This window comes from Sphaeramia orbicularis, chromosome 20, assembly GCF_902148855.1.
Source record: "Sphaeramia orbicularis chromosome 20, fSphaOr1.1, whole genome shotgun sequence".
Taxonomy (NCBI): Eukaryota; Metazoa; Chordata; class Actinopteri; order Kurtiformes; family Apogonidae; genus Sphaeramia; species Sphaeramia orbicularis.
Window position 1 is genome coordinate 1,871,022 of NC_043976.1, and position 27,099 is coordinate 1,898,120.

The following is a 27,099-nucleotide window of genomic DNA, read 5'->3' on the forward strand; positions in this document are numbered from 1 at the left end:
GCACGCACGCACGCACACACACACACACACCTGATACTCCAACTCTTTGAATGAATTCCAGTGTGCTTGTTCCTGTCTTCCTCTGTTTCAGAATGGACCACAGGCCTCCACAGACACTGCCATGTACAGCTTGTCGGTGGGTGGTTTGAACAGACACCCATGGGAGTATGTAGTGGAGTGGGAAAGGTAACTGGGGGCCAAATCTGTGACGAATCAGCGCCCTGAGCAGCCTACCAGATGGAGGTTCTGGATCATCTGTGGGCCAGGAAGACTGCCAAGCACCGTCCAATCAGGATGCAGATACAGATCAATAAAGATCGAACTACAAATGTAAGATGAAACCGTGGCCATGCATATATATATATATATATATATATATATATATATATATATATATATATATATATATATATATATATATGTACACACTCATATTTTTTTATTTTTATTATTATTATTATTATTATTATTATTATTATTATTTTTATTATATGTTATATTATGGTTTGTATTCTATTCTATTCTATTCTATTCTATTCTATTCTATTCTATTCTATTCTATGACCCTCATCCACTTTTACTGGCCAACAACAGAAAGCAATTTAACCAGACAAACTGGGATGGTTTGACAACATCACATGATCACAAACACCAGAAGGAATGATGTAAATGATGGTTCTGTCAGGTTTAAATGAGCATTAAGGAGAGAGAGAGAGAGAGAGAGAGAGAGAGAGAGAGAGAGAGAGAGAGAGAGAGAGAGAGAGGGAGAGGGAGAGAAGGAGAGAGACAGAGAGGGAGAGAGAGAGGGAGAGAAGGAGAGAGACAGACAGAGAGGGAGAGAGACAGAGAGAGAGAGAGAGTGAGAGTGGGAGAGAGACAGACAGAGAGAGAGGGAGAGAGAGAGAGAGGGGGGGAGAGAGAGAGAGAGGGAGGGAGGGGGAGAGAGACAGAGAGGGAGAGAGGGAGGGAGAGAGAGACAGAGAGGGAGAGAGAGAGGGAGAGAAGGAAAGAGACAGAGAGGGAGAGAGACGGGGGGGGTGGAGAGACAGAGAGGGAGAGAGACAGAGAGAGAGAGTGAGAGTGGGAGAGAGACAGAGACAGACAGAGAGAGAGGGAGAGAGAGAGGGGGAGAGAGACAGAGAGGGAGAGAGAGAGAGAGAGAGAGAGGGAGGGGAGAGAGAGACAGAGAGGGAGAGAGATAGAGAGAGACAGAGAGAGAGGGAGAGAGAGACAGAGAGAGAGAGGGAGAGAGAGGGAGATAGAGAGAGGGAGGGAGAGAGAGAGAAGAGAGAGAGAGAGGAGAGAGAGGGAGGGAGAGAGATGGAGGGAGAGAGACAGAGGGGGGGGGAGGAGGGGGAGAGAGACAGAGAGGGAGAGAGACAGAGAGAGAGAGAGAGAGTGGGAGAGAGACAGAGACAGACAGAGAGAGAGGGAGAGAGAGAGGGGGGAGAGAGACAGAGGGAGGGATGGGAGAGAGACAGAGAGGGAGAGAGAGAGAGAGAGGGAGGGGGAGAGAGGGGAGGGAGAGAGAGACAGAGAGGGAGAGAGATAGAGAGACAGAGAGAGAGAGGGAGAGAGAGGGAGATAGAGAGAGGGAGAGAGAGAGAAGAGAGAGAGAGAGGAGAGAGAGGGAGGGAGAGAGAGAGATGGAGAGAGAGAGAGAGAGAGAGAAGAGAGAGAGAGAGAGAGAGAGAGAGAGAGAGAGAGAGAGGAAGGAGGAGGTGATAGATGGAGCTCCAGTGATATCAGTGATGTTATCAGTGTTTTTACTGTTGGACAGAGAACAGACAGAACAGACAGAACAGACAGAACAGACAGAACAGACCGAACAGACAGAACAGACCGAACAGACAGAACAGACCGAACAGATAGAACAGACCGAACAGATAGAACAGAGGAACCAGGGGAACCCCAGACAGAAGGGCTGAGGTCTGCGTCCAAAACCCTCTGAATCCATGGAACCTTCTGGAAGATGCTCTCTGGAATTCACAAACTAAAACTAGGTGAGATGATCCACTGACAAAAAGGAATTTACATTTGAAATTAAACACTAGTGGACGATCGCAGTCCAAAGTATTTCCACGATGTACTTTATTATTATTATTACTGCACCTCCATCCACCTGGAAAAGGACATTTGACTTGAACAGTTTATTATCGAACCGTCTGTTGAATCATCTATCTATCTATCTATCTATCTATCTATCTATTGCACATTCCTTATACATTGCTTTATGATTATTAAAGCTAAACTCAGTATTATTTTAAATCCAGTTTTATTGGACTTTTAAATGACAGCCTGTTGCATCCTGTTCAGTCCTGTGTTCCTTTGTCTTCTCTTCTATTATTTCCAGCTCTATCGTGACTTTTTTGAGGTTCTTTTTTTTTCTGAAATCTCTGGTGTTTCTGTGTTTCATCTGTAAAAGGTGCCAGTGTTTTGCTGCAGTGTAAATCTAGTTTCATCACATATTTCTACTGATAGTCATTTGCTTTTGTCCTGTTACATGTTGCAGGTGGACATGTTGTCTTTGCCGTCCTCTTTCAGGACCAGTTGGACCAGTAACCAACCAGTGAAACCAGTGAAACCAGAGCCCCGCCCAGATCTGGACTACATGTTGAAGACGGGCAGAGAGGATGAGAGGGATGAAGAAGAAGAAGGAGAAGAAGGGGAGGGGGGATGTCTGAGAAGAAGAAGTCCTGGTAAAAAGAACCAGAGCCAGGCCCGTTTGGATCGGGTTCGGCTGCGGCGCATCGAGGCCAACGCACGAGAGCGAAACCGGATGCACGGTCTCAACAAGGCCCTGGACAGCCTGAGGAAGGTGGTCCCCTGCTGCTCCAAAACCTCCAAACTGTCCAAGATCGAGACGCTGCGTTTGGCCAAGAACTACATCTGGGCCCTGAGTCAGATCCTGCACAGCGGACAGACCCCAGACCTGCTCAGCTTCGTCCACACCCTGTGCAAAGGCCTGTCCCCCCCCACCTCCAACCTGGTGGCCACCTGTCTGCAGGTCCACGTCCACGGCGGGGACCCGCTGGTGCTGTACCCGGCCAATCAGCGCCATGGGGGCCGGGTCCTGGTCCCCGGCTCCACAGACGGTGTCAGACCCCCGTATGAGGGCGTGTCCAGCAGCTGCTCCGGGTCAGTGTCTGCAGGCGTCTTCACCCCCCCCCTTCACTTCAACGGGGTTTTGACTGTGAAACAGGAACAGCCGGTGGACGCCCACAGCCCCCCCCATGGCCCCCCCCATGGCCCCCATGGCCTCCAGGACCGCCCAGGGAGGGGCTCCTCTGGGGCCACTGGACCCTTTGACGTCCACCTGGGGGGGCACTTTTACCCGCTGCAGGAAGAACTAAACATTAGGTTCCATAATTAACCCTTTATTAGGCAAATGACTATTTATGGTCATTTCTGATATTTACCTCCATCAAGGAGGTTATGTTTTCAGCGGGGTTTGTCTGTTTGTTTGTCTGTTACCAAGGTAACTCAAATGTTATGGACGGATTTGGATGAAATTTTCAGGAAATGTTGATACTGGCACAACGAAGAAATGATTACATTTTGGTGGTGATGGGGGGGGGGGGGGATCTGCCTTAGCGGAGGTCTGCGCTCTCCGAGTGCTTTTCTATTTACTAAATGTTAAAAAAAACACAAAGTGCGTAATGTGAGTTTTTCAAAAATGTGATGATTTGTTCCCATATTATCACAGGATGTCACGAGAAGTCATTCCATAAACATGGACACAGACATAAATACCACATTAATTTACACACACACAGGGTGGGGAAGCAACATGTACACTGAACATTTAGTTGTTTTTTCTCAGCAGACACTACGTCAGTTGTTTTGAACCCAAACATATACTGATGTCATAATCATACCTAACACTATTATCCATACCTTTTCAGAAACTTTTGCCCATATGAGTAATCAGGAAAGCAAACGTCAAAGAGTGTGTGATTTGCTGAATGCACTCGTCACACCAAAGGAGATTTCAAAAATAGTTGGAGTGTCCATAAAGACTGTTTATAATGGAAAGAAGAGAATGACTATGAGCAAAACTATTACCAGAAAGTCTGGAAGATACTATTAAAGAAGAATGGGAGAAGTTGTCACCCCAATATTTGAGGAACACTTGCACAAGTTTCAGGAAGCGTGTGAAGGCAGTTATTGAGAAAGAAGGAGGACACATAGAATAAAAACATTTTCTATTATGGACATTTTCTTGTGGCAAATAAATTCTCATGACTTTCAATAAACTAATTGGTCATACACTGTCTTTCAATCCCTGCCTCAAAATAGTGTACATTTTGCTTCCCCACCCTGTATATAGTACTCCATACTCTATAGTACTCCATACTCTACAGTACTCCATACTCTAAAGTACCTCCATACTCTACAGTACTCCATACTCTATAGTACCTCCATACTCTACAGTACTCCATACTCTAAAGTACCTCCATACTCTATAGTACCTCCATACTCTACAGTACTCCATACTCTATAGTACTCCATACTCTATAGTACCTCCATACTCTATGGTACTCCATACTCTATAGTACCTCCATACTCTATAGTACTCCATACTCTACAGTACCTCCATACTCTATAGTACTCCATACTCTATAGTACTACATACTCTATAGTACTACATACTCTATAGTACTACATACTCTATAGTACTCCATACTCTAGAGTACCTCCATACTCTACAGTACCTCCATACTCTATAGTACCTCCATACTCTATAGTACTCCATACTCTATAGTACTCCATACTCTACAGTACCTCCATACTCTATAGTACCTCCATACTCTATAGTACTCCATACTCTATAGTACTCCATACTCTATGGTACTCCATACTCTATAGTACTTCCATACTCTATAGTACTCCATACTCTATAGTACTCCATACTCTACAGTACTTCATACTCTAAAGTACCTCCATACTCTACAGTACTCCATACTCTAAAGTACCTCCATACTCTATAGTACCTCCATACTCTATAGTACTCCATACTCTATAGTACTCCATACTCTATAGTACCTCCATACTCTATGGTACTCCATACTCTATAGTACCTCCATACTCTATAGTACTCCATACTCTACAGTACCTCCATACTCTATGGTACTCCATACTCTATAGTACCTCCATACTCTATAGTACTCCATACTCTACAGTACCTCCATACTCTATAGTACTCCATACTCTATAGTACCTCCATACTCTATGGTACTCCATACTCTATAGTACCTCCATACTCTATAGTACTCCATACTCTACAGTACCTCCATACTCTATAGTACTCCATACTCTATAGTACTACATACTCTATAGTACTACATACTCTATAGTACTCCATACTCTATAGTACTCCATACTCTACAGTACCTCCATACTCTATAGTACCTCCATACTCTATAGTACTCCATACTCTATAGTACTCCATACTCTACAGTACCTCCATACTCTATAGTACCTCCATACTCTATAGTACTCCATACTCTATAGTACTCCATACTCTATGGTACTCCATACTCTATAGTACTTCCATACTCTATAGTACTCCATACTCTATAGTACTCCATACTCTACAGTACCTCCATACTCTACAGTACCTCCATACTCTATAGTACTCCATACTCTATAGTACTCCATACTCTACAGTACCTCCATACTCTATAGTACCTCCATACTCTATAGTACTCCATACTCTATGGTACTCCATACTCTATAGTACTTCCATACTCTACAGTACCTCCATACACTATAGTACTCCATACTCTATGGTACTCCATACTCTATAGTACTCCATACTCTATAGTACTCCATACTCTACAGTACCTCCATACTCTATAGTACCTCCATACTCTATAGTACTCCATACTCTATAGTACTCCATACTCTACAGTACCTCCATACTCTATAGTACCTCCATACTCTATAGTACTCCATACTCTATGGTACTCCATACTCTATAGTACTTCCATACTCTACAGTACCTCCATACACTATAGTACTCCATACTCTACAGTACATCCATACTCTACAGTACCTCCATACTCTATAGTACTCCATACTCTACAGTACATCCATACTCTACAGTACCTCCATACTCTATAGTACCTCCATACTCTATAGTACTCCATACTCTATGGTACTCCATACTCTATAGTACTTCCATACTCTACAGTACCTCCATACACTATAGTACTCCATACTCTATAGTACCCTATAGTACTCTACCAGGTACTAAATGACTGGCTTTCCTCATGTGTCCACACATGTAGTGCAGCTCCACTATTTCCGCAGCAGTAACAAACACAGTTACAGTTCCATTGCCTGTTGCCACTGCAGCTGTAGCTCCACTTCCCACATTGCACATCACGCCAAACTTCCAGAAATGCCCTGTGACCTCCTGGCTCTGTAAACAAATGGACAGTTTATGGTGGAGTACACAATGAAAGTGTTCACCGTGAGGGAAGAGATTCAGGTGAGTACTCACAGACAGACGAACAGATTCATGAGACTGAGGACTTGTCTGAGGATGGACACATTAGATGAAAAACTGCTGACAAAAGTCAAACGCAGCTTTAAGGACAGTTACCAAATCTTTCTTGTTAAAAGCTTTACATTCTTCTGTCACATGGCAAACAACAAAAAATAAACCTGAACAGGAACCTCTGAGCAAAGTGGAACCATACTGTTATGACCGTGTCAGGGATCAGACAATAAAATAAAAATAACTATATTTACAACAGTGTTTGATAAAAGTACAGAAGCACACCCTTTGACCTTCATGAATCCAAACATATAAATGCCTATATGATGCAGAACCATCTTACTGTCCTCTAAAGTCCGTCCAAAATAAGTAAGTCATGGTTCCACCTCTTCTTAAATCAGACTGGTCCAGTGGAGCTCTGCTGCCATTTTTTATGTTGTTTTTACTCTGATGAGTCACTCTTTTCATTAATAATAATAATAATAATAATAATAATAATTAAAGCCGCAAGCAGCATTGAAAGGCCCTCGCCACAGGCACGTCCAGTACAAGTATGTCCATCGTTCAGCAGGTGGCGCTCAAGCACCAAATTTCAATATCTTCTAATGAATGGGTGTAGGCCTGGGAGACTGACAACTGATTCAAATTTGAGGCAAATCGGTGTTTGTATGTACGATCTGAGACCATTTTTGTAAAGGTAAATTTGTAGAAGGTGCTATACCGGCAAATTTCAATTTGTTTTGATGAATGAGTAAAGGCCTGCGAGACTGACAACTGACTCAGATTTAAAGGAAAACTGGTGTTTGTGTGTCCAAACACAAGGGAAGGTCCAATGTGGTCTCCAGGATCTGTGAGGTCCAATGTGGTCTCCAGGGTCTGTCAGGTCCAATGTGGTCTCCAGGGTCTGTGAGGTCCAATGTGGTGTCCAGGGTCTGTGAGGTCCAATGTGGTCTCCAGGGTCTGTCAGGTCCAATGTGGTCTCCAGGGTCTGTGAGGTCCAATGTGGTCTCCAGGGTCTGTCAGGTCCAATGTGGTCTCCGGGGTCTGTCAGGTCCAATGTGGTCTCCGGGGTCTGTCAGGTCCAATGTGGTCTCCAGGGTCTGTCAGGTCCAATGTGGTCTCCAGGGTCTGTCAGGTCCACCTCTAATGGAACTAATGTAAGGAATGATGTTCAAAGGGGTCACGTGGATGTGGACAGGGGTCTGGACCAGCACACATGGGGGTCTAATGGGACCAAAGGAAGGTTCTAATGTTTGAATATACATGTTCCTTTCACCTTACATGTGTTTTTCTTGTATTCTTTTTTTTTTTTTTTTTTAATATACAGTACAGGCCAAAAGTTTGGATACACCTTCTCATTCTTCACATTTTCTTTATTTTCATGACTATTTACATTGTAGATTCTCACTGAAGGCATCAAAACTATGAATGAACACATGTGGAATTATGTACTTAACAAAAAAGTGTGAAATAACTGAAAACATCTCTTATATTCTAGTTTCTTCAAAGTATCCACCCTTAGCTCTGATGACTGCCTTGCACACCCTTGGCATTCTCTTGATGAGCTTCCAGAGGTAGTCACCTGAAATGGTTTCCACTTCATAGCTGTGCCTTGTCAGGGTTACTTAGTGGAATTTCTTGCCTTATTGATGGGGTTGGGACCATGAGTTGTGTTGTGCAGAAGTCAGGTTGATGCACAGCTGACAGCCCTATTGGACAACTGTTAGAATGCATATTATGGCGAGAACCAATCAGCTAAGTAAAGACAAACGAGTGGCCATCATTACTTTAAGAAATGAAGGTCAGTCAGTCTAGAACATTTCAAAAACTTTGAATGTGTCCCCAAGTGCAGTCGCAAAAACCATCAAGCGCTCCAACGAAACTGGCTCACATGAGGACCGCCCCAGGAAAGGAAGACCAAGAGTCACCTCTGATGCTGAAGATAAGTTCATCTGAGTCACCAGCCTCAGAAATCGCAAATTAACAGCAGCTCAGATTAGAGACCAGATGAATACCACACAGAGCTCTAGCAGCAGACACATCTCTACAACAACTGTTAAGAGGAGACTGTGTGAATCAGGTCTTCATGGTCAAACAGCTGCTAGGAAACCACTGCTCAGGAGAGGCAACAAACACAAGAGATTTATTTGGGCCAAGAAACCCAAGGAATGGACATTAGACCAGTGGAAATCTGTGCTTTGGTCTGATGAGTCCAAATTTGAGATCTTTGGATCCAACCGCCGTGTCTTTGTGCGACGCAGAAAAGGTGAACGGATGGATGCTACATGCCTGGTTCCCACCGTGAAGCATGGAGGGGGAGGTGTGATGGTGTGGGGGTGCTTTGCTGGTGACGCTGTTGGGGATTTATTCAAGATTGAAGGCAACCTGAATCAGCATGGCTACCACAGCATCCTGAAGTGACATGCCATTCCATCCGGTCTGCGTTTAGTTGGACCATCATTTATGTTTCAACAGGACAATGACCCCAAACACACCTCCAGGCTGTGTGAGGGATATTTGACCAAGAAGGAGAGTGACGGAGTGCTGCGCCAGATGACCTGGCCTCCACAGTCACCGGACCTGAACCCAATCCAGATGGTTTGGGGTGAGCTGGACCGCAGAGTGAAGGCAAAAGGACCAACAAGTGCTAAGCATCTGTGGGAACTTCTTCAAGACTGTTAGGAAACCATTTCAGGTGACTACCTCTGGAAGCTCATCAAGAGAATGGCAAGAGTGTGCAAGGCAGTCATCAGAGCTAAGGGTGGATACTTTGAAGAAACTAGAATATAAGAGATGTTTTCAGTTATTTCACACTTTTTTGTTAAGTACATAATTCCACATGTGTTCATTCATAGTTTTGATGCCTTCAGTGAGAATCTACAATGTAAATAGTCATGAAAATAAAGAAAATGCAAAGAATGAGAAGGTGTGTCCAAATTTTTGGCCTGTACTGTATTTGCATTTTTTTTGTCGCTAAGGAACCAAATATGGTAACTTCATTAACGCTTAAAGACCCAAACATCCTCCTTTAACCTAATCCATCTACTGATCTAAACTGTTTAAGACCTGTTGATCCACTAATCCTATCAGTCCATGTCAGTAACTGGTGTCAAATACAGTTCTTCATCTTTTCATGGTCATCAGATATGACCATATTTGGACGTTCAGAGGCTCCATAGTTACCGTGGAAACACTGTCAACTTCTCCCACATTGATTCACCAGTCAAACCCATGGAGTTGGATCAGTGACAGTGGATGGACACACTGGGGTTATGTTCAGTTAATGACAGATTCTGTTGAAAAAGTCACATTTTCTTCTTTATTCTGTTTCTGATATAATGACAGTCAACTTCAATCTGAGCTTTTATGAACATCTACATGATCAGTGAATTAAATACAGGAAAAGACAGGATTTTTATGAAGAAACGCAAAATACAGAGGATAATATTTGAATACATGGTGATAAAATGCTTAAGAATGGTTAAATAAAGAGAAAAACATTCATGTGGGAACAGCTGGACGCTGGGTCTTCATGGGTTAACCTTGATTTTCTACAAAATAAAACAGTTTGGAAAAATTTCACTAATGTAATTAAGTCTTATTATGTTTTCAAATAACACACTAAGGTTTAAATTTGGAATTTCAGAATTTTTCAGTGATTGCCCTATAAAGGGTTAATGAAGAATAGATTAGATTAGTTTAGATTAGATTAGATTAGATTAGATTAGTTTAGATTAGATTAGATTGAAACAGTAGCAGCAGCAGCAGCAGCAACATGACAAACAGTAAAAACAGAAAATAGAAATAGAAAACAAGAGCGCACGTCCTTTCTGTAATGCATTAGGAGAATCCAAAAGAACTGGTAGAAAGTCTGGACGATAAATGGTGAAAAAGCCCTCAGAGGCTAACTGTACAGTAGGTGTGGGTCAGAACGGGTTAAAGGGAACAAAAGGTGTGGTTTTAAATGATGGACGTGAAATGAGTGTGAGTCCACAGGCCTTCGTCTGGATTGTCCTCTACTGTCCAAATGGGCAGCTGTCCTCCCTCTGCACCCACGCTCACACCAAATGGTGTGTTGGCAGGAAACGTCCATGTGTGATGGTTTACCAAGGGCCGTGTGGGCGGAGCCTCAGCCACGGACAGAACCAGTACACAGAACCAATAGAACGGCAGAACAGGAGGAACGGCCTCATTTTTATCACAGGAGCAGTTTGACCACAACTGTGTCGTCTGTGAACACCTGAAGAGGGTCATCGAATAGGAAGTTCAGGAGTGGAAAGATTATAGGGGATTTTGATTAGATCAGATCAGATCAGATCAGATCAGATTAGATCAGATTAGATCAGATTAGATCAGATCAGATCAGATCAGATCATATTAGATCAGATCAGATCAGATCAGATCATATTAGATCAGATCAGATCAGATTAGATCAGATTAGATCAGATTAGATCAGATTAGATTAGATCAGATCAGATCAGATCATATTAGATCAGATCAGATCAGATTAGATCAGATTAGATTAGATCAGATCAGATCAGATCAGATCATATCAAATCATATTAGATCAGATCAGATTAGATTAGATTAGATTAGATCAGATCAGATTAGATCAGATCAATTCATATTAGATTAGATTAGATCAGATTAGATCAGATCAAATCATATTAGATTAGATCAGATCAGATTAGATCAGATTAGATTAGATCAAATCAGATTAGATTATATTAGATCAGATCAAATCATATTAGGTTAGATTAGATCAGATCAGATTAGATTAGATTAGATCAGATCAAATCATATTAGATCAGATCAGATTAGATTAGATCAGATCAAATCATATTAGATTAGATTAGATTAGATCAGATCAGATTAGATTAGATCAGATCAAATCATATTAGATTAGATTAGATCAGATCAGATCAGATTAGATCAGATCAAATCATATTAGATCAGATCAGATTAGATTAGATCAGATCAAATCATATTAGATTAGAATAGATCAGATCAGATTAGATTAGATCAGATCAAATCATATTAGATTAGATTAGATCAGATTAGATCAGATCAGATCAGATTAGATTAGATCAGATCAGATTAGATCAGATCAGATCAGATCAGATTAGATTAGATTAGATCAGATCAAATCATATTAGATTAGATTAGATTAGATCAGATTAGATCAGATCAAATCATATTAGATTAGATTAGATCAGATCAGATCAGGTCATATTAGATCAGATTAGATTAGATTAGATTAGATTAGATCAAATCAGATTAGATCAGATTAGATTAGATCAGATCAGATTAGATCAGATCAAATCATATTAGATTAGATTAGATCAGATCAGATTAGATTAGATCAGATCAAATCATATTAGATTAGATTAAATTAGATAACATTAGATCACATTAGATCAAATCAGATAAAATTTGAGAGATGTGAATAGAAATATGAAAAAAAAATCCCAAACTGAACAAATATGATCCAAATAAACAATAACTAAACCAAAACATGCACAAAACATCAACATAATATTGGTCAAATGTCACTTATTTTTCTTAAAACAGTTCAGGTTTTTCATATTTGTTCAAGTTATTCATATTTTTTGTTAAAGGATAGTTTGTAAATGTAAACATTTTCATGTAATTTGACTTTTTTAAACTAAAACAAAGACAAACACTTGTAGTTGTCATTATTTATGGGTTATTATGCTCTTATTTTACTGGTCTGATCCACTTCTTCATCGTATTTTCATCCTTGATTGTTAATGTTTTCAGTGTAGTTTTTATATTTCATAAATTCATTCCAGATTATAATCTGTGGTGGGCCAGTTTTGGTCCACAGGCCGTATGTTGGACCCCCCTGATATGGAGCATTTGGTTTCTATCTGTGAGATTTACACATAAATATCAGCTGATGTAACTGAAATACTCAGGAGTCTTTGTTATTGAAAATATTGGAGTAAAACCTATAAATGTAGATATTTCAGAATATCCATTTGGCTTCATTTGGTTTTATAGTTTCTTGTTAGGACATTCCGATTCCCACCAGCAGAGCCACTAGGAACGCTGAGTTTCCCAGACAGAAGAGAAGCACAAGCAGAAGACCAGCCTTTATCTGTGACGACGAAACACACATCAGATCAGACTGGACTGGTCCAAACCACACAGCGAAAACACTGACAGTGAAAAACAACAGCGAGGAAACACACACAAACAGGAAACACACACACACACTGAATATAGAACAGACATCTGCTATTTATGGAACGAGTTCTAGGAATTTACATTTAAATTATAGTTTTAATTCAGTTTATTCATTTCTTACCTTTAGTGACTCAGATGCATCTGTAATAAAAAAAAAAGAAGTTAGAAGAGCTGTTTGTAACTATAACTATAGCTGTAACTATAACTATAACTGTAACTATAACTGTAACTGTAACTATAACCGTAACTGCTGTGTGTAAATGTATCTTTAAATATTTCAGTTTAATAATTTTTATTTGTGTTTCAGAGAGAATGTGTACAACAACAACAACAACAACAACAACAATAATAATAATAATAATAATAATAATAATAATAATAATAATAATAATAATAATAATAGTAATAATAATTAGACATCTCCTTAACCCTTACAGACCCAAACGTCTGGGTATGGATACATAATACATTACATTTGATATTCAGTTATTGATATTTTTTCTTCAGTTTTCTCTGTTTCTGATACAATAACCCTCAACTTTAATCTGAGCTTGAATGAACACCTCCACGATCAGTGAATTAAATGTAGAAAAACACCTGATTTATACTGAAAAACCCAAAACACAGTCTGAACCCAAAACTCCTCCATAAAAGGGTCCAAATGACCCGTGTTAGAATGTGTTTTTAAGCCTCTTCTGTCAGTTTGTCATGTTCAGAATAATCCTTTGGGCTTTATTTTGGTCCAGTTTTCTTTTATTTTTCTCTTTTTTTAATGAATGAATGTAGAATGAATCACAGGTTCAGATGTAAGTGTATTGTAAATGAATATGGGTCATTTGGACCCAAATATGGACGCTCAGGGGAGTAAAACAAAAACTACAATTACATCAGATCTCTAAAAGTTAAGTTAAACATTTAAATAGCATGATGTCAACAACATGTTTTTGAGGAATACCTGGAATATGAAAGAATAACTTTCCAATTCAAAGCTAGTGCAGTAAAAGCACCCCCCAGGTCATTGTGACCCAGTGATGAACCTGAGGTTAAGAAAGGTTCAGAACTGAGGAAAACTGGAACTGCCACCAGTCAGCCTGGGTCTGCAGGAGTTCAACAGCCTTTCAGTGGAACGAAAACATGAGTTAAAACAGCTGACCTGCACCGCTGACGCTGCATTTGGAGTTGACGTCCAATAAAATAAAGAGCAGAGTTTCCCAGCCGACAAAACCACCCATGACTTTAATGAGCCACTGGTCCGACGAGCTGTCCACCCGCTGCAGACCTGTGAAGATGGCAGCAACTGTGGGGGCAACAACAGCCTGTTTACCGACTGATTACAGACAACAACAGCCTGTTTACTGACAACAGTCTGTTTACTGACAACAACAGCCTGTTTACCGACTGATTATAGACAACAACAGCCTGTTTACTGACACAAACGCCTGTTTACTGACAACAACAGCCTGTTTACCGACTGATAGACAACAACAGCCTGTTTACTGACAACAAACAGCCTGTTTACTGCAACAACAGCCTGTTTACCGACTGATTATAGACAACAACAGCCTGTTACTGACAACAAACAGCCTGTTTACTGACAACAAACAGCCTGTTTACTGACAACAACAGCCTGTTTACCGACTGATTATAGACAACAACAGCCTGTTTACTGACAACACAGCCTGTTTACTGACAACAACAGCCTGTTTACCGACTGATTATAGACAACACAGCCTGTTTACTGACAACAAACAGCCTGTTTACTGACAACAACAGCCTGTTTACCGACTGATTATAGACAACAACAGCCTGTTTACTGACAACAAACAGCCTGTTTACTGACAACAACAGCCTGTTTACCGACTGATTATAGACAACAACAGCCTGTTTACTGACAACAAACAGCCTGTTTACTGACAACAAACAGCCTGTTTACTGACAACAACAGCCTGTTTACCGACTGATTATAGACAACAACAGCCTGTTTACTGACAACAAACAGCCTGTTTACTGACAACAACAGCCTGTTTACCGACTGATTATAGACAACAACAGCCTGTTTACTGACAACAAACAGCCTGTTTACTGACAACAACAGCCTGTTTACCGACTGATTATAGACAACAACAGCCTGTTTACTGACAACAAACAGCCTGTTTACTGACAACAACAGCCTGTTTACCGACTGATTATAGACAACAACAGCCTGTTTACCGACTGATTATAGACAACAACAGCCTGTTTACTGACAACAACAGCCTGTTTACCGACTGATTATAGACAACAACAGCCTGTTTACTGACAACAACAGCCTGTTTACCGACTGATTATAGACAACAACAGCCTGTTTACTGACAACAGTCTGTTTACTGACAACAACAGCCTGTTTACCGACTGATTATAGACAACAACAGTCTGTTTACTGACAACAACAGCCTGTTTACCGACTGATTATAGACAACAACAGCCTGTTTACTGACAACAGTCTGTTTACTGACAACAACAGCCTGTTTACCGACTGATTATAGACAACAACAGCCTGTTTACTGACAACAAACAGCCTGTTTACCGACTGATTATAGACAACAACAGCCTGTTTACTGACAACAGCCTGTTTACTGACAACAACAGCCTGTTTACCGACTGATTACAGACAACAACAGCCTGTTTACTGACAACAGTCTGTTTACTGACAACAACAGCCTGTTTACCGACTGATTATAGACAACAACAGCCTGTTTACTGACAACAAACAGCCTGTTTACTGACAACAACAGCCTGTTTACCGACTGATTATAGACAACAACAGCCTGTTTACTGACAACAAACAGCCTGTTTACTGACAACAACAGCCTGTTTACCGACTGATTATAGACAACAACAGCCTGTTTACTGACAACAAACAGCCTGTTTACTGACAACAAACAGCCTGTTTACTGACAACAACAGCCTGTTTACCGACTGATTATAGACAACAACAGCCTGTTTACTGACAACAAACAGCCTGTTTACTGACAACAACAGCCTGTTTACCGACTGATTATAGACAACAACAGCCTGTTTACCGACTGATTATAGACAACAACAGCCTGTTTACTGACAACAACAGCCTGTTTACCGACTGATTATAGACAACAACAGCCTGTTTACTGACAACAACAGCCTGTTTACCGACTGATTATAGACAACAACAGCCTGTTTACTGACAACAGTCTGTTTACTGACAACAACAGCCTGTTTACCCGACTGATTATAGACAACAACAGTCTGTTTACTGACAACAACAGCCTGTTTACCGACTGATTATAGACAACAACAGCCTGTTTACTGACAACAGTCTGTTTACTGACAACAACAGCCTGTTTACCGACTGATTATAGACAACAACAGCCTGTTTACTGACAACAAACAGCCTGTTTACCGACTGATTATAGACAACAACAGCCTGTTTACTGACAACAGTCTGTTTACTGACAACAACAGCCTGTTTACCGACTGATTATAGACAACAACAGCCTGTTTACTGACAACAAACAGCCTGTTTACCGACTGATTATAGACAACAACAGCCTGTTTACTGACAACAAACAGCCTGTTTACTGACAACAACAGCCTGTTTACCGACTGATTATAGACAACAACAGCCTGTTTACTGACAACAGTCTGTTTACTGACAACAAACAGCCTGTTTACTGACAACAACAGCCTGTTTACCGACTGATTATAGACAACAACAGCCTGTTTACTGACAACAACAGTCTGTTTACTGACAACAAACAGCCTGTTTACTGACAACAACAGCCTGTTTACCGACTGATTATAGACAACAACAGCCTGTTTACTGACAACAGTCTGTTTACTGACAACAACAGCCTGTTTACCGACTGATTATAGACAACAACAGCCTGTTTACTGACAACAACAGTCTGTTTACTGACAACAACAGCCTGTTTACCGACTGATTATAGACAACAACAGCCTGTTTACTGACAACAACAGTCTGTTTACTGACAACAACAGCCTGTTTACCGACTGATTATAGACAACAACAGCCTGTTTACTGACAACAACAGTCTGTTTACTGACAACAAACAGCCTGTTTACCGACTGATTATAGACAACAACAGTCTGTTTACTGACAACAACAGCCTGTTTACCGACTGATTATAGACAACAACAGCCTGTTTACTGACAACAAACAGCCTGTTTACTGACAACAAACAGCCTGTTTACCGACTGATTATAGACAACAACAGCCTGTTTACTGACAACAAACAGCCTGTTTACCCACTGATTATAGACAACAACAGCCTGTTTACTGACAACAAACAGCCTGTTTACCGACTGATTATAGACAACAACAGCCTGTTTACTGACAACAACAGTCTGTTTACTGACAACAACAGCCTGTTTACCGACTGATTATAGACAACAACAGCCTGTTTACTGACAACAACAGTCTGTTTACTGACAACAAACAGCCTGTTTACCGACTGATTATAGACAACAACAGCGTGTTTACTGACAACAACAGTCTGTTTACTGACAACAACAGCCTGTTTACCGACTGATTATAGACAACAACAGCCTGTTTACTGACAACAACAGTCTGTTTACTGACAACAACAGCCTGTTTACCGACTGATTATAGACAACAACAGCCTGTTTACTGACAACAACAGTCTGTTTACTGACAACAACAGCCTGTTTACCGACTGATTATAGACAACAACAGCCTGTTTACTGACAACAACAGTCTGTTTACTGACAACAAACAGCCTGTTTACCGACTGATTATAGACAACAACAGTCTGTTTACTGACAACAACAGCCTGTTTACCGACTGATTATAGACAACAACAGCCTGTTTACTGACAACAAACAGCCTGTTTACTGACAACAAACAGCCTGTTTACCGACTGATTATAGACAACAACAGCCTGTTTACTGACAACAAACAGCCTGTTTACCCACTGATTATAGACAACAACAGCCTGTTTACTGACAACAAACAGCCTGTTTACCGACTGATTATAGACAACAACAGCCTGTTTACTGACAACAACAGTCTGTTTACTGACAACAACAGCCTGTTTACCGACTGATTATAGACAACAACAGCCTGTTTACTGACAACAACAGTCTGTTTACTGACAACAAACAGCCTGTTTACCGACTGATTATAGACAACAACAGCGTGTTTACTGACAACAACAGTCTGTTTACTGACAACAACAGCCTGTTTACCGACTGATTATAGACAACAACAGCCTGTTTACTGACAACAACAGTCTGTTTACTGACAACAACAGCCTGTTTACCGACTGATTATAGACAACAACAGCCTGTTTACTGACAACAAACAGCCTGTTTACCGACTGATTATAGACAACAACAGCCTGTTTACTGACAACAACAGTCTGTTTACTGACAACAAACAGCCTGTTTACCGACTGATTATAGACAACAACAGCCTGTTTACTGACAACAAACAGCCTGTTTACCGACTGATTATAGACAACAACAGCCTGTTTACTGACAACAAACAGCCTGTTTACCGACTGATTATAGACAACAACAGCCTGTTTACTGACAACAACAGTCTGTTTACTGACAACAAACAGCCTGTTTACCGACTGATTATAGACAACAACAGCCTGTTTACTGACAACAACAGTCTGTTTACTGACAACAAACAGCCTGTTTACTGACAACAAACAGCCTGTTTACCGACTGATTATAGACAACAACAGCCTGTTTACTGACAACAAACAGCCTGTTTACTGACTGATGATAGAAGACAAACAGCCTGTTTACTGAGAACAAACAGTCTGTTTACTGACTGATGATAGAAAACAAACAGTTTGTTTAATGACAACAAACAGTCTGTTTACTGACTGATTATAGAAGACAAACAGTTTGTTTAATGACAACAAACAGTCTGTTTACTGACTGATTATAGAAGACAAACATTTTGTTTACTGACAACAAACAGCCTGTTTACTGACTGATTATAGAAAACAAACAGCCTGTTTACTGACGACAAACAGGCTGTTTACCTACTGATGATAGAAAACAAACAGCCTGTTTACTGACAACAAACAGCCTGTTTACTGACGACAAACAGCCTGTTTACTGACGACAAACAGCCTGTTTACTGACAACAAACAGTCTGTTTACTGACTACAAACAGTCTGTTTACTGACTACAAACAGCCTGTTTACTGACTGCTGACATAAACATGTAGTAGGTCTACAGATACTGAAGGCCTCATACACATGAACTCACCTGCTAAAGCTTTGATCACCACAGCGTTCAACACATGAGACCAGTTAAACAGAAACCTCCTGAAGAAAGACAATGAATAAAGAGAGGAAAGACATGAGAGAGAGAGAGATAGATAGAGAGAGAGAGGTACCTGTACCTGTGTTTATTTTTGCAAATATACTAATATATTATTGTCAGATTTTTAATGTGGGACCTTCTCTCATATTTGGAACTGGAGTTAACTCAGACTACAGACAAATATCAAACAGAACAAAAACTCAAACTAAACTTCAGTAAACTTCAGTTCACTTCAGTAAGCTTCAGTAAACTTCAGTTCACTTCAGTAAGCTTCAGTAAACTTCAGTTCACTTCAGTAAACTTCAGTAAACGTCAGTAAACGTCAGTTCACTTCAGTTCACTTCAGTTCACTTCAGTAAACTTCAGTAAACTTCAGTTCACTTCAGTAAACTTCAGTTCACTTCAGTAAACTTCAGTAAACTTCAGTTCACTTCAGTAAACTTCAGTTCACTTCAGTTCACTTCAGTAAACTTCAGTTCACTTCAGTAAACTTCAGTTCACTTCAGTTCACTTCAGTAAACTTCAGTTCACTTCAGTTCACTTCAGTTCACTTCAGTAAATTTCAGTAAACTTCAGTAAATTTCAGTTCACTTCAGTAAATTTCAGTTCACTTCAGTTCACTTCAGTAAACTTCAGTAAACTTCAGTAAATTTCAGTTCACTTCAGTAAACTTCAGTAAACTTCAGTAAACTTCAGTTCACTTCAGTAAACTTCAGTTCACTTCAGTTCACTTCAGTTCACTTCAGTAAACTTCAGTAAACTTCAGTAAACTTCAGTTCACTTCAGTAAACTTCAGTTCACTTCAGTTCACTTCAGTAAACTTCAGTAAACTTCAGTAAATTTCAGTTCACTTCAGTAAACTTCAGTAAACTTCAGTAAATTTCAGTTCACTTCAGTAAACTTCAGTAAACTTCAGTAAACTTCAGTTCACTTCAGTAAACTTCAGTTCACTTCAGTAAACTTCAGTTCACTTCAGTAAACTTCAGTAAACTTCAGTAAACTTCAGTTCACTTCAGTTCACTTCAGTAAACTTCAGTAAACTTCAGTAAACTTCAGTTCACTTCAGTAAACTTCAGTAAACTTCAGTTCACTTCAGTAAATTTCAGTTCACTTCAGTTCACTTCAGTAAACTTCAGTAAACTTCAGTAAACTTCAGTTCACTTCAGTAAATTTCAGTTCACTTCAGTTCACTTCAGTAAACTTCAGTAAACTTCAGTAAATTTCAGTTCACTTCAGTAAACTTCAGTTCACTTCAGTAAACTTCAGTTCACTTCAGTAAACTTCAGTAAACTTCAGTTCACTTCAGTAAATTTCAGTTCACTTCAGTTCACTTCAGTAAACTTCAGTAAACTTCAGTAAATTTCAGTTCACTTCAGTAAATTTCAGTTCACTTCAGTAAACTTCAGTTCACTTCAGTAAACTTCAGTTCACTTCAGTAAACTTCAGTTCACTTCAGTTCACTTCAGTAAACTTCAGTAAACTTCAGTAAACTTCAGTTCACTTCAGTAAACTTCAGTAAACTTCAGTAAACTTCAGTTCACTTCAGTAAACTTCAGTTCACTTCAGTTCACTTCAGTAAACTTCAGTAAACTTCAGTAAACTTCAGTTCACTTCAGTAAACTTCAGTTCACTTCAGTAAACTTCAGTTCACTTCAGTAAACTTCAGTAAACTTCAGTAAACTTCAGTAAACTTCAGTTCACTTCAGTAAACTTCAGTTCACTTCAGTAAACTTCAGTAAACTTCAGTAAACTTCAGTTCACTTCAGTAAACTTCAGTTCACTTCAGTAAACTTCAGTAAACTTCAGTTCACTTCAGTAAACTTCAGTAAACTTCAGTAAACTTCAGTTCACTTCAGTAAACTTCAGTTCACTTCAGTTCACTTCAGTAAACTTCAGTTCACTTCAGTAAACTTCAGTAAACTTCAGTTCACTTCAGTAAACTTCAGTAAACTTCAGTTCACTTCAGTAAACTTCAGTTCACTTCAGTAAACTTCAGTAAACTTCAGTTCACTTCAGTAAACTTCAGTAAACTTCAGTTCACTTCAGTAAACTTCAGTTCACTTCAGTTCACTTCAGTAAACTTCAGTTCACTTCAGTAAACTTCAGTAAACTTCAGTTCACTTCAGTAAACTTCAGTTCACTTCAGTTCACTTCAGTAAACTTCAGTTCACTTCAGTAAATTTCAGTAAACTTCAGTAAATTTCAGTTCACTTCAGTAAATTTCAGTTCACTTCAGTTCACTTCAGTAAACTTCAGTAAACTTCAGTAAATTTCAGTTCACTTCAGTAAACTTCAGTAAACTTCAGTAAACTTCAGTTCACTTCAGTAAACTTCAGTTCACTTCAGTTCACTTCAGTTCACTTCAGTAAACTTCAGTAAACTTCAGTAAACTTCAGTTCACTTCAGTAAACTTCAGTTCACTTCAGTTCACTTCAGTAAACTTCAGTAAACTTCAGTAAATTTCAGTTCACTTCAGTAAACTTCAGTAAACTTCAGTAAATTTCAGTTCACTTCAGTAAACTTCAGTAAACTTCAGTAAACTTCAGTTCACTTCAGTAAACTTCAGTTCACTTCAGTAAACTTCAGTTCACTTCAGTAAACTTCAGTAAACTTCAGTAAACTTCAGTTCACTTCAGTTCACTTCAGTAAACTTCAGTAAACTTCAGTAAACTTCAGTTCACTTCAGTAAACTTCAGTAAACTTCAGTTCACTTCAGTAAATTTCAGTTCACTTCAGTTCACTTCAGTAAACTTCAGTAAACTTCAGTAAACTTCAGTTCACTTCAGTAAATTTCAGTTCACTTCAGTTCACTTCAGTAAACTTCAGTAAACTTCAGTAAATTTCAGTTCACTTCAGTAAACTTCAGTTCACTTCAGTAAACTTCAGTTCACTTCAGTAAACTTCAGTAAACTTCAGTTCACTTCAGTAAATTTCAGTTCACTTCAGTTCACTTCAGTAAACTTCAGTAAACTTCAGTAAATTTCAGTTCACTTCAGTAAATTTCAGTTCACTTCAGTAAACTTCAGTTCACTTCAGTAAACTTCAGTTCACTTCAGTAAACTTCAGTTCACTTCAGTTCACTTCAGTAAACTTCAGTAAACTTCAGTAAACTTCAGTTCACTTCAGTAAACTTCAGTAAACTTCAGTAAACTTCAGTTCACTTCAGTAAACTTCAGTTCACTTCAGTTCACTTCAGTAAACTTCAGTAAACTTCAGTAAACTTCAGTTCACTTCAGTAAACTTCAGTTCACTTCAGTAAACTTCAGTTCACTTCAGTAAACTTCAGTAAACTTCAGTAAACTTCAGTAAACTTCAGTAAACTTCAGTTCACTTCAGTAAACTTCAGTTCACTTCAGTAAACTTCAGTAAACTTCAGTAAACTTCAGTTCACTTCAGTAAACTTCAGTTCACTTCAGTAAACTTCAGTAAACTTCAGTTCACTTCAGTAAACTTCAGTAAACTTCAGTAAACTTCAGTTCACTTCAGTAAACTTCAGTTCACTTCAGTTCACTTCAGTAAACTTCAGTTCACTTCAGTAAACTTCAGTAAACTTCAGTTCACTTCAGTAAACTTCAGTAAACTTCAGTTCACTTCAGTAAACTTCAGTTCACTTCAGTAAACTTCAGTAAACTTCAGTTCACTTCAGTAAACTTCAGTAAACTTCAGTTCACTTCAGTAAACTTCAGTTCACTTCAGTAAACTTCAGTAAACTTCAGTTCACTTCAGTAAACTTCAATAAACTTCCGTAAACTTCCGTGCAGGTGATCAGGACACTCACAGTGGATGCTGGGGTCCACAGCGCAGCAGAGCCACCATCGGCTGCAGCAACGACAGGATCATGACCAGACATCCTAACACAGGATGGGCTCCCTGAAAACAGAGCAGAGCATTTACAGACAGACAGGACAGACAGACAGGACAGGACAGGACAGACAGACAGACAGACAGACAGACAGGACAGGACAGGACAGGACAGACAGACAGACAGGACAGGACAGGACAGACGGACGGACGGACGGACGGACAGACAGACAGGACAGACAGACAGACAGGACAGGACAGGACAGGACTGGACAGACAGACAGACAGACAGACTGACAGACAGGACAGACAGACAGGACAGACAGACAGACAGACAGACAGACAGACAGACTGACAGACAGGACAGACAGACAGGACAGACAGACAGACAGGACAGGACAGGACAGGACTGGACAGACAGACAGACAGACAGACTGACAGACAGGACAGACAGACAGGACAGACAGACAGACAGACAGACTGACAGACAGGACAGACAGACAGGACAGACAGACAGACAGACAGACAGACAGACTGACAGACAGGACAGACAGACAGGACAGACAGACAGACAGGACAGGACAGGACAGGACTGGACAGACAGACAGACAGACAGACTGACAGACAGGACAGACAGACAGGACAGACAGACAGACAGACAGACAGACAGACAGGACAGACAGACAGACAGACAGACAGACAGACAGGACAGACAGACAGACAGACAGACAGACAGACAGACAGACAGACAGACAGACAGGACAGACAGACAGACAGACAGACAGACAGACAGACAGACAGGACAGACAGACAGACAGACAGACAGACTTCTGCAGGAGGAGTCTGACTGTACACACACCCACTAAGGTTCAACACCCACTGGAATGCATGCCTGTGCATTAACTGGTCCCACTTTAATATCAGGTCAAACCAGTGCATTTGGCCGTGACTTTAAAGACTGACCAGCAGAGCTGGTCTGAGCCTACAGCCGACGTACTGCGGTAAGCGTCTTACATCATTTCCTGCTTCTTGTTGAGTGTTTGCTGTGGCGACTTCGTAGTTTCAGTAGAATCACTCATATTTGGTGCTGTTCTAGATTGCTACTACGTTAGAAAATCGCCAGTTATTAGCAAATTAATTAGATAGCGAAAGTTATCTATTTCCATACAGACGGTAACCTCTGTCACTTCGTTTAGTCAGTTTAGTCTTGGTAGCTAATATGGCTTCTGTTTCTCCTTCCTGTTCTCCTTCCCTTCTGTCTTGCTCGGTGTGTCAGATGCTGAGTTTTACGCCCGCTTCCTTTAGTGACAACGGCACATGTAATAAATGTAGTACATTTGCAGTCATGGAAGCGAGGCTTAGCCAATTGGAAGCTCAGGTCCACTCTATGAACAAAACGTTAGCTGCGACAGCTAGCCTGCCCCCTTTAGCCGGCATGGAACTGCTAACCCAGGTTAGCTGTCCCCAGCAGGTCCCAAACAGCCGGGAGAACAGGAACAATGGATGAGTGTTGGAAGGAAGCATAGTGGCAGGTGAAACCCTGAGGTACACCACCAACCACCACAGACCAAAGCCTGAAGTACACCACCAACCACCACAGACCAAAGCCTGAGGTACACCACCAACCACCACAGACCAAAGCCTGAGGTACACCACCAACCACCACAGACCAAAGCCTGAGGTACACCACCAACCACCGCAGACCAAAGCCTGAGGTACACCACCAACCACCACAGACCAAAGCCTGAGGTACACCACCAACCACCGCAGACCAAAGCCTGAGGTACACCACCAACCACCGCAGACCAAAGCCTGAGGTACACCACCAACCACCGCAGGTGAAACCCTGAGGTACACCACCAACCACCACAGACCAAACCCTGAGGTACACCACCAACCACCGCAGACCAAAGCCTGAGGTACACCACCAACCACCGCAGACCAAAGCCTGAGGTACACCACCAACCACCACAGGTGAAACCCTGAGGTACACCACCAACCACCGCAGGTGAAACCCTGAGGTACACCACCAACCACCGCAGACCAAAGCCTGAGGTACACCACCAACCACCACAGACCAAAGCCTGAGGTACACCACCAACCACCGCAGGTGAAACCCTGAGGTACACCACCAACCACCACAGACCAAAGCCTGAGGTACACCACCAACCACCACAGACCAAACCCTGAGGTACACCACCAACCACCACAGACCAAACCCTGAGGTACACCACCAACCACCGCAGGTGAAACCCTGAGGTACACCACCAACCACCGCAGGTGAAACCCTGAGGTACACCACCAACCACCACAGACCAAACCCTGAGGTACACCACCAACCACCGCAGGTGAAACCCTGAGGTACACCACCAACCACCGCAGGTGAAACCCTGAGGTACACCACCAACCACCGCAGACCAAAGCCTGAGGTACACCACCAACCACCACAGACCAAAGCCTGAGGTACACCACCAACCACCGCAGGTGAAACCCTGAGGTACACCACCAACCACCGCAGACCAAAGCCTGAGGTACACCACCAACCACCGCAGACCAAAGCCTGAGGTACACCACCAACCACCACAGACCAAACTCTGAGGTACACCATCAACCACCACAGACCAAACCCTGAGGTACACCACCAACCACCGCAGGTGAAACCCTGAGGTACACCACCAACCACCACAGACCAAAGCCGGAGGTACACCACCAACCACTGCAGGTGAAACCCTGAGGTACACCACCAACCACCGCAGGTGAAACCCTGAGGTACACCACCAACCACCGCAGACCAAAGCCTGAGGTACACCACCAACCACCGCAGACCAAAGCCTGAGGTACACCACCAACCACCGCAGACCAAAGCCTGAGGTACACCACCAACCACCGCAGACCAAAGCCTGAGGTACACCACCAACCACCGCAGACCAAAGCCTGAGGTACACCACCAACCACCGCAGACCAAAGCCTGAGGTACACCACCAACCACCGCAGACCAAAGCCTGAGGTACACCACCAACCACCACAGACCAAAGCCTGAGGTACACCACCAACCACCACAGACCAAAGCCTGAGGTACACCACCAACCACCACAGACCAAACTCTGAGGTACACCACCAACCACCGCAGGTGAAACCCTGAGGTACACCACCAACCACCACAGACCAAACCCTGAGGTACACCACCAACCACCGCAGGTGAAACCCTGAGGTACACCACCAACCACCACAGACCAAACCCTGAGGTACACCACCAACCACCGCAGGTGAAACCCTGAGGTACACCACCAACCACCACAGACCAAAGCCTGAGGTACACCACCAACCACCGCAGGTGAAACCCTGAGGTACACCACCAACCACCACAGACCAAAGCCTGAGGTACACCACCAACCACCACAGACCAAACCCTGAGGTACACCACCAACCACCACAGACCAAACTCTGAGGTACACCACCAACCACCGCAGGTGAAACCCTGAGGTACACCACCAACCACCACAGACCAAACCCTGAGGTACACCACCAACCACCACAGACCAAACCCTGAGGTACACCACCAACCACCGCAGGTGAAACCCTGAGGTACACCACCAACCATCACAGACCAAACCCTGAGGTACACCACCAACCACCGCAGGTGAAACCCTGAGGTACACCACCAACCACCACAGACCAAACCCTGAGGTACACCACCAACCACCACAGACCAAACTCTGAGGTACACCACCAACCACCGCAGGTGAAACCCTGAGGTACACCACCAACCACCACAGACCAAACCCTGAGGTACACCACCAACCACCACAGACCAAACCCTGAGGTACACCACCAACCACCACAGACCAAACCCTGAGGTACACCACCAACCACCGCAGGTGAAACCCTGAGGTACACCACCAACCACCACAGACCAAACCCTGAGGTACACCACCAACCACCGCAGGTGAAACCCTGAGGTACACCACCAACCACCGCAGGTGAAACCCTGAGGTACATCACCAACCACTGCACGTTTCCGATCAGTTTTCCCCACTCAGCGACACACCCACTGAGAATGTAACTCTGGTCATTGGCAGCTCTGTAGTATGGAATGTGAAGCTGGAGACACCAGCGGCCACTGTCAAATGCATTCTGGGGGCCAGGGTGGGCGACATAGAATCCTATTTTAAACTGCTGGCTAAGGATAAACGCAAATACCTTAAGACTGTAATTCATGTCGGCGGTAATGACACCTGATT

The 27,099-nt window shown here is 41.9% G+C and overlaps 2 protein-coding genes across 2 annotated transcripts in view; one reads left to right on the plus strand and one right to left on the minus strand.

Moving 5' to 3' along the window:
* The first annotated feature begins 237 nt into the window (after nucleotides 1–237).
* neurod6a (neuronal differentiation 6a) lies at nucleotides 238–3,373 on the plus strand. Its single transcript, XM_030123896.1, has 2 exons — nucleotides 238–330; nucleotides 2,513–3,373. The coding sequence occupies exons 1-2, from the start codon at nucleotides 238–240 to the stop codon at nucleotides 3,371–3,373; spliced, it is 954 nt and encodes a 317-aa protein (XP_029979756.1).
* A 9,135-nt stretch (nucleotides 3,374–12,508) lies between these two features.
* The window catches only part of LOC115411686 (putative ferric-chelate reductase 1), a 37,987-nt gene continuing 23,396 nt past the window's right edge, over nucleotides 12,509–27,099 (minus strand). Inside the window, exons 12-16 of the mRNA XM_030123897.1 lie at nucleotides 22,836–22,927; nucleotides 19,001–19,059; nucleotides 13,869–14,012; nucleotides 12,837–12,856; nucleotides 12,509–12,626 (exon numbers count right to left, since the gene is read on the minus strand). Of these exons, the coding sequence (XP_029979757.1) occupies nucleotides 12,537–12,626; nucleotides 12,837–12,856; nucleotides 13,869–14,012; nucleotides 19,001–19,059; nucleotides 22,836–22,927 (405 nt within the window). The 3' untranslated portion in view covers nucleotides 12,509–12,536. The remainder of the gene's footprint in view (nucleotides 12,627–12,836; nucleotides 12,857–13,868; nucleotides 14,013–19,000; nucleotides 19,060–22,835; nucleotides 22,928–27,099) is intronic.

What these genes read in the sequence shown, in the direction of transcription:
- neurod6a (XM_030123896.1), top strand. Translation starts at nt 238, where the DNA reads ATGGAGGTTCTGGATCATCTGTGGGCCAGGAAGACTGCCAAGCACCGT. An exon ending in ATAAAGATCGAACTACAAAT is followed by an intron (nt 331 to 2,512) that starts GTAAGATGAAAC and finishes TACATGTTGCAG; the next exon opens with GTGGACATGTTGTCTTTGCC.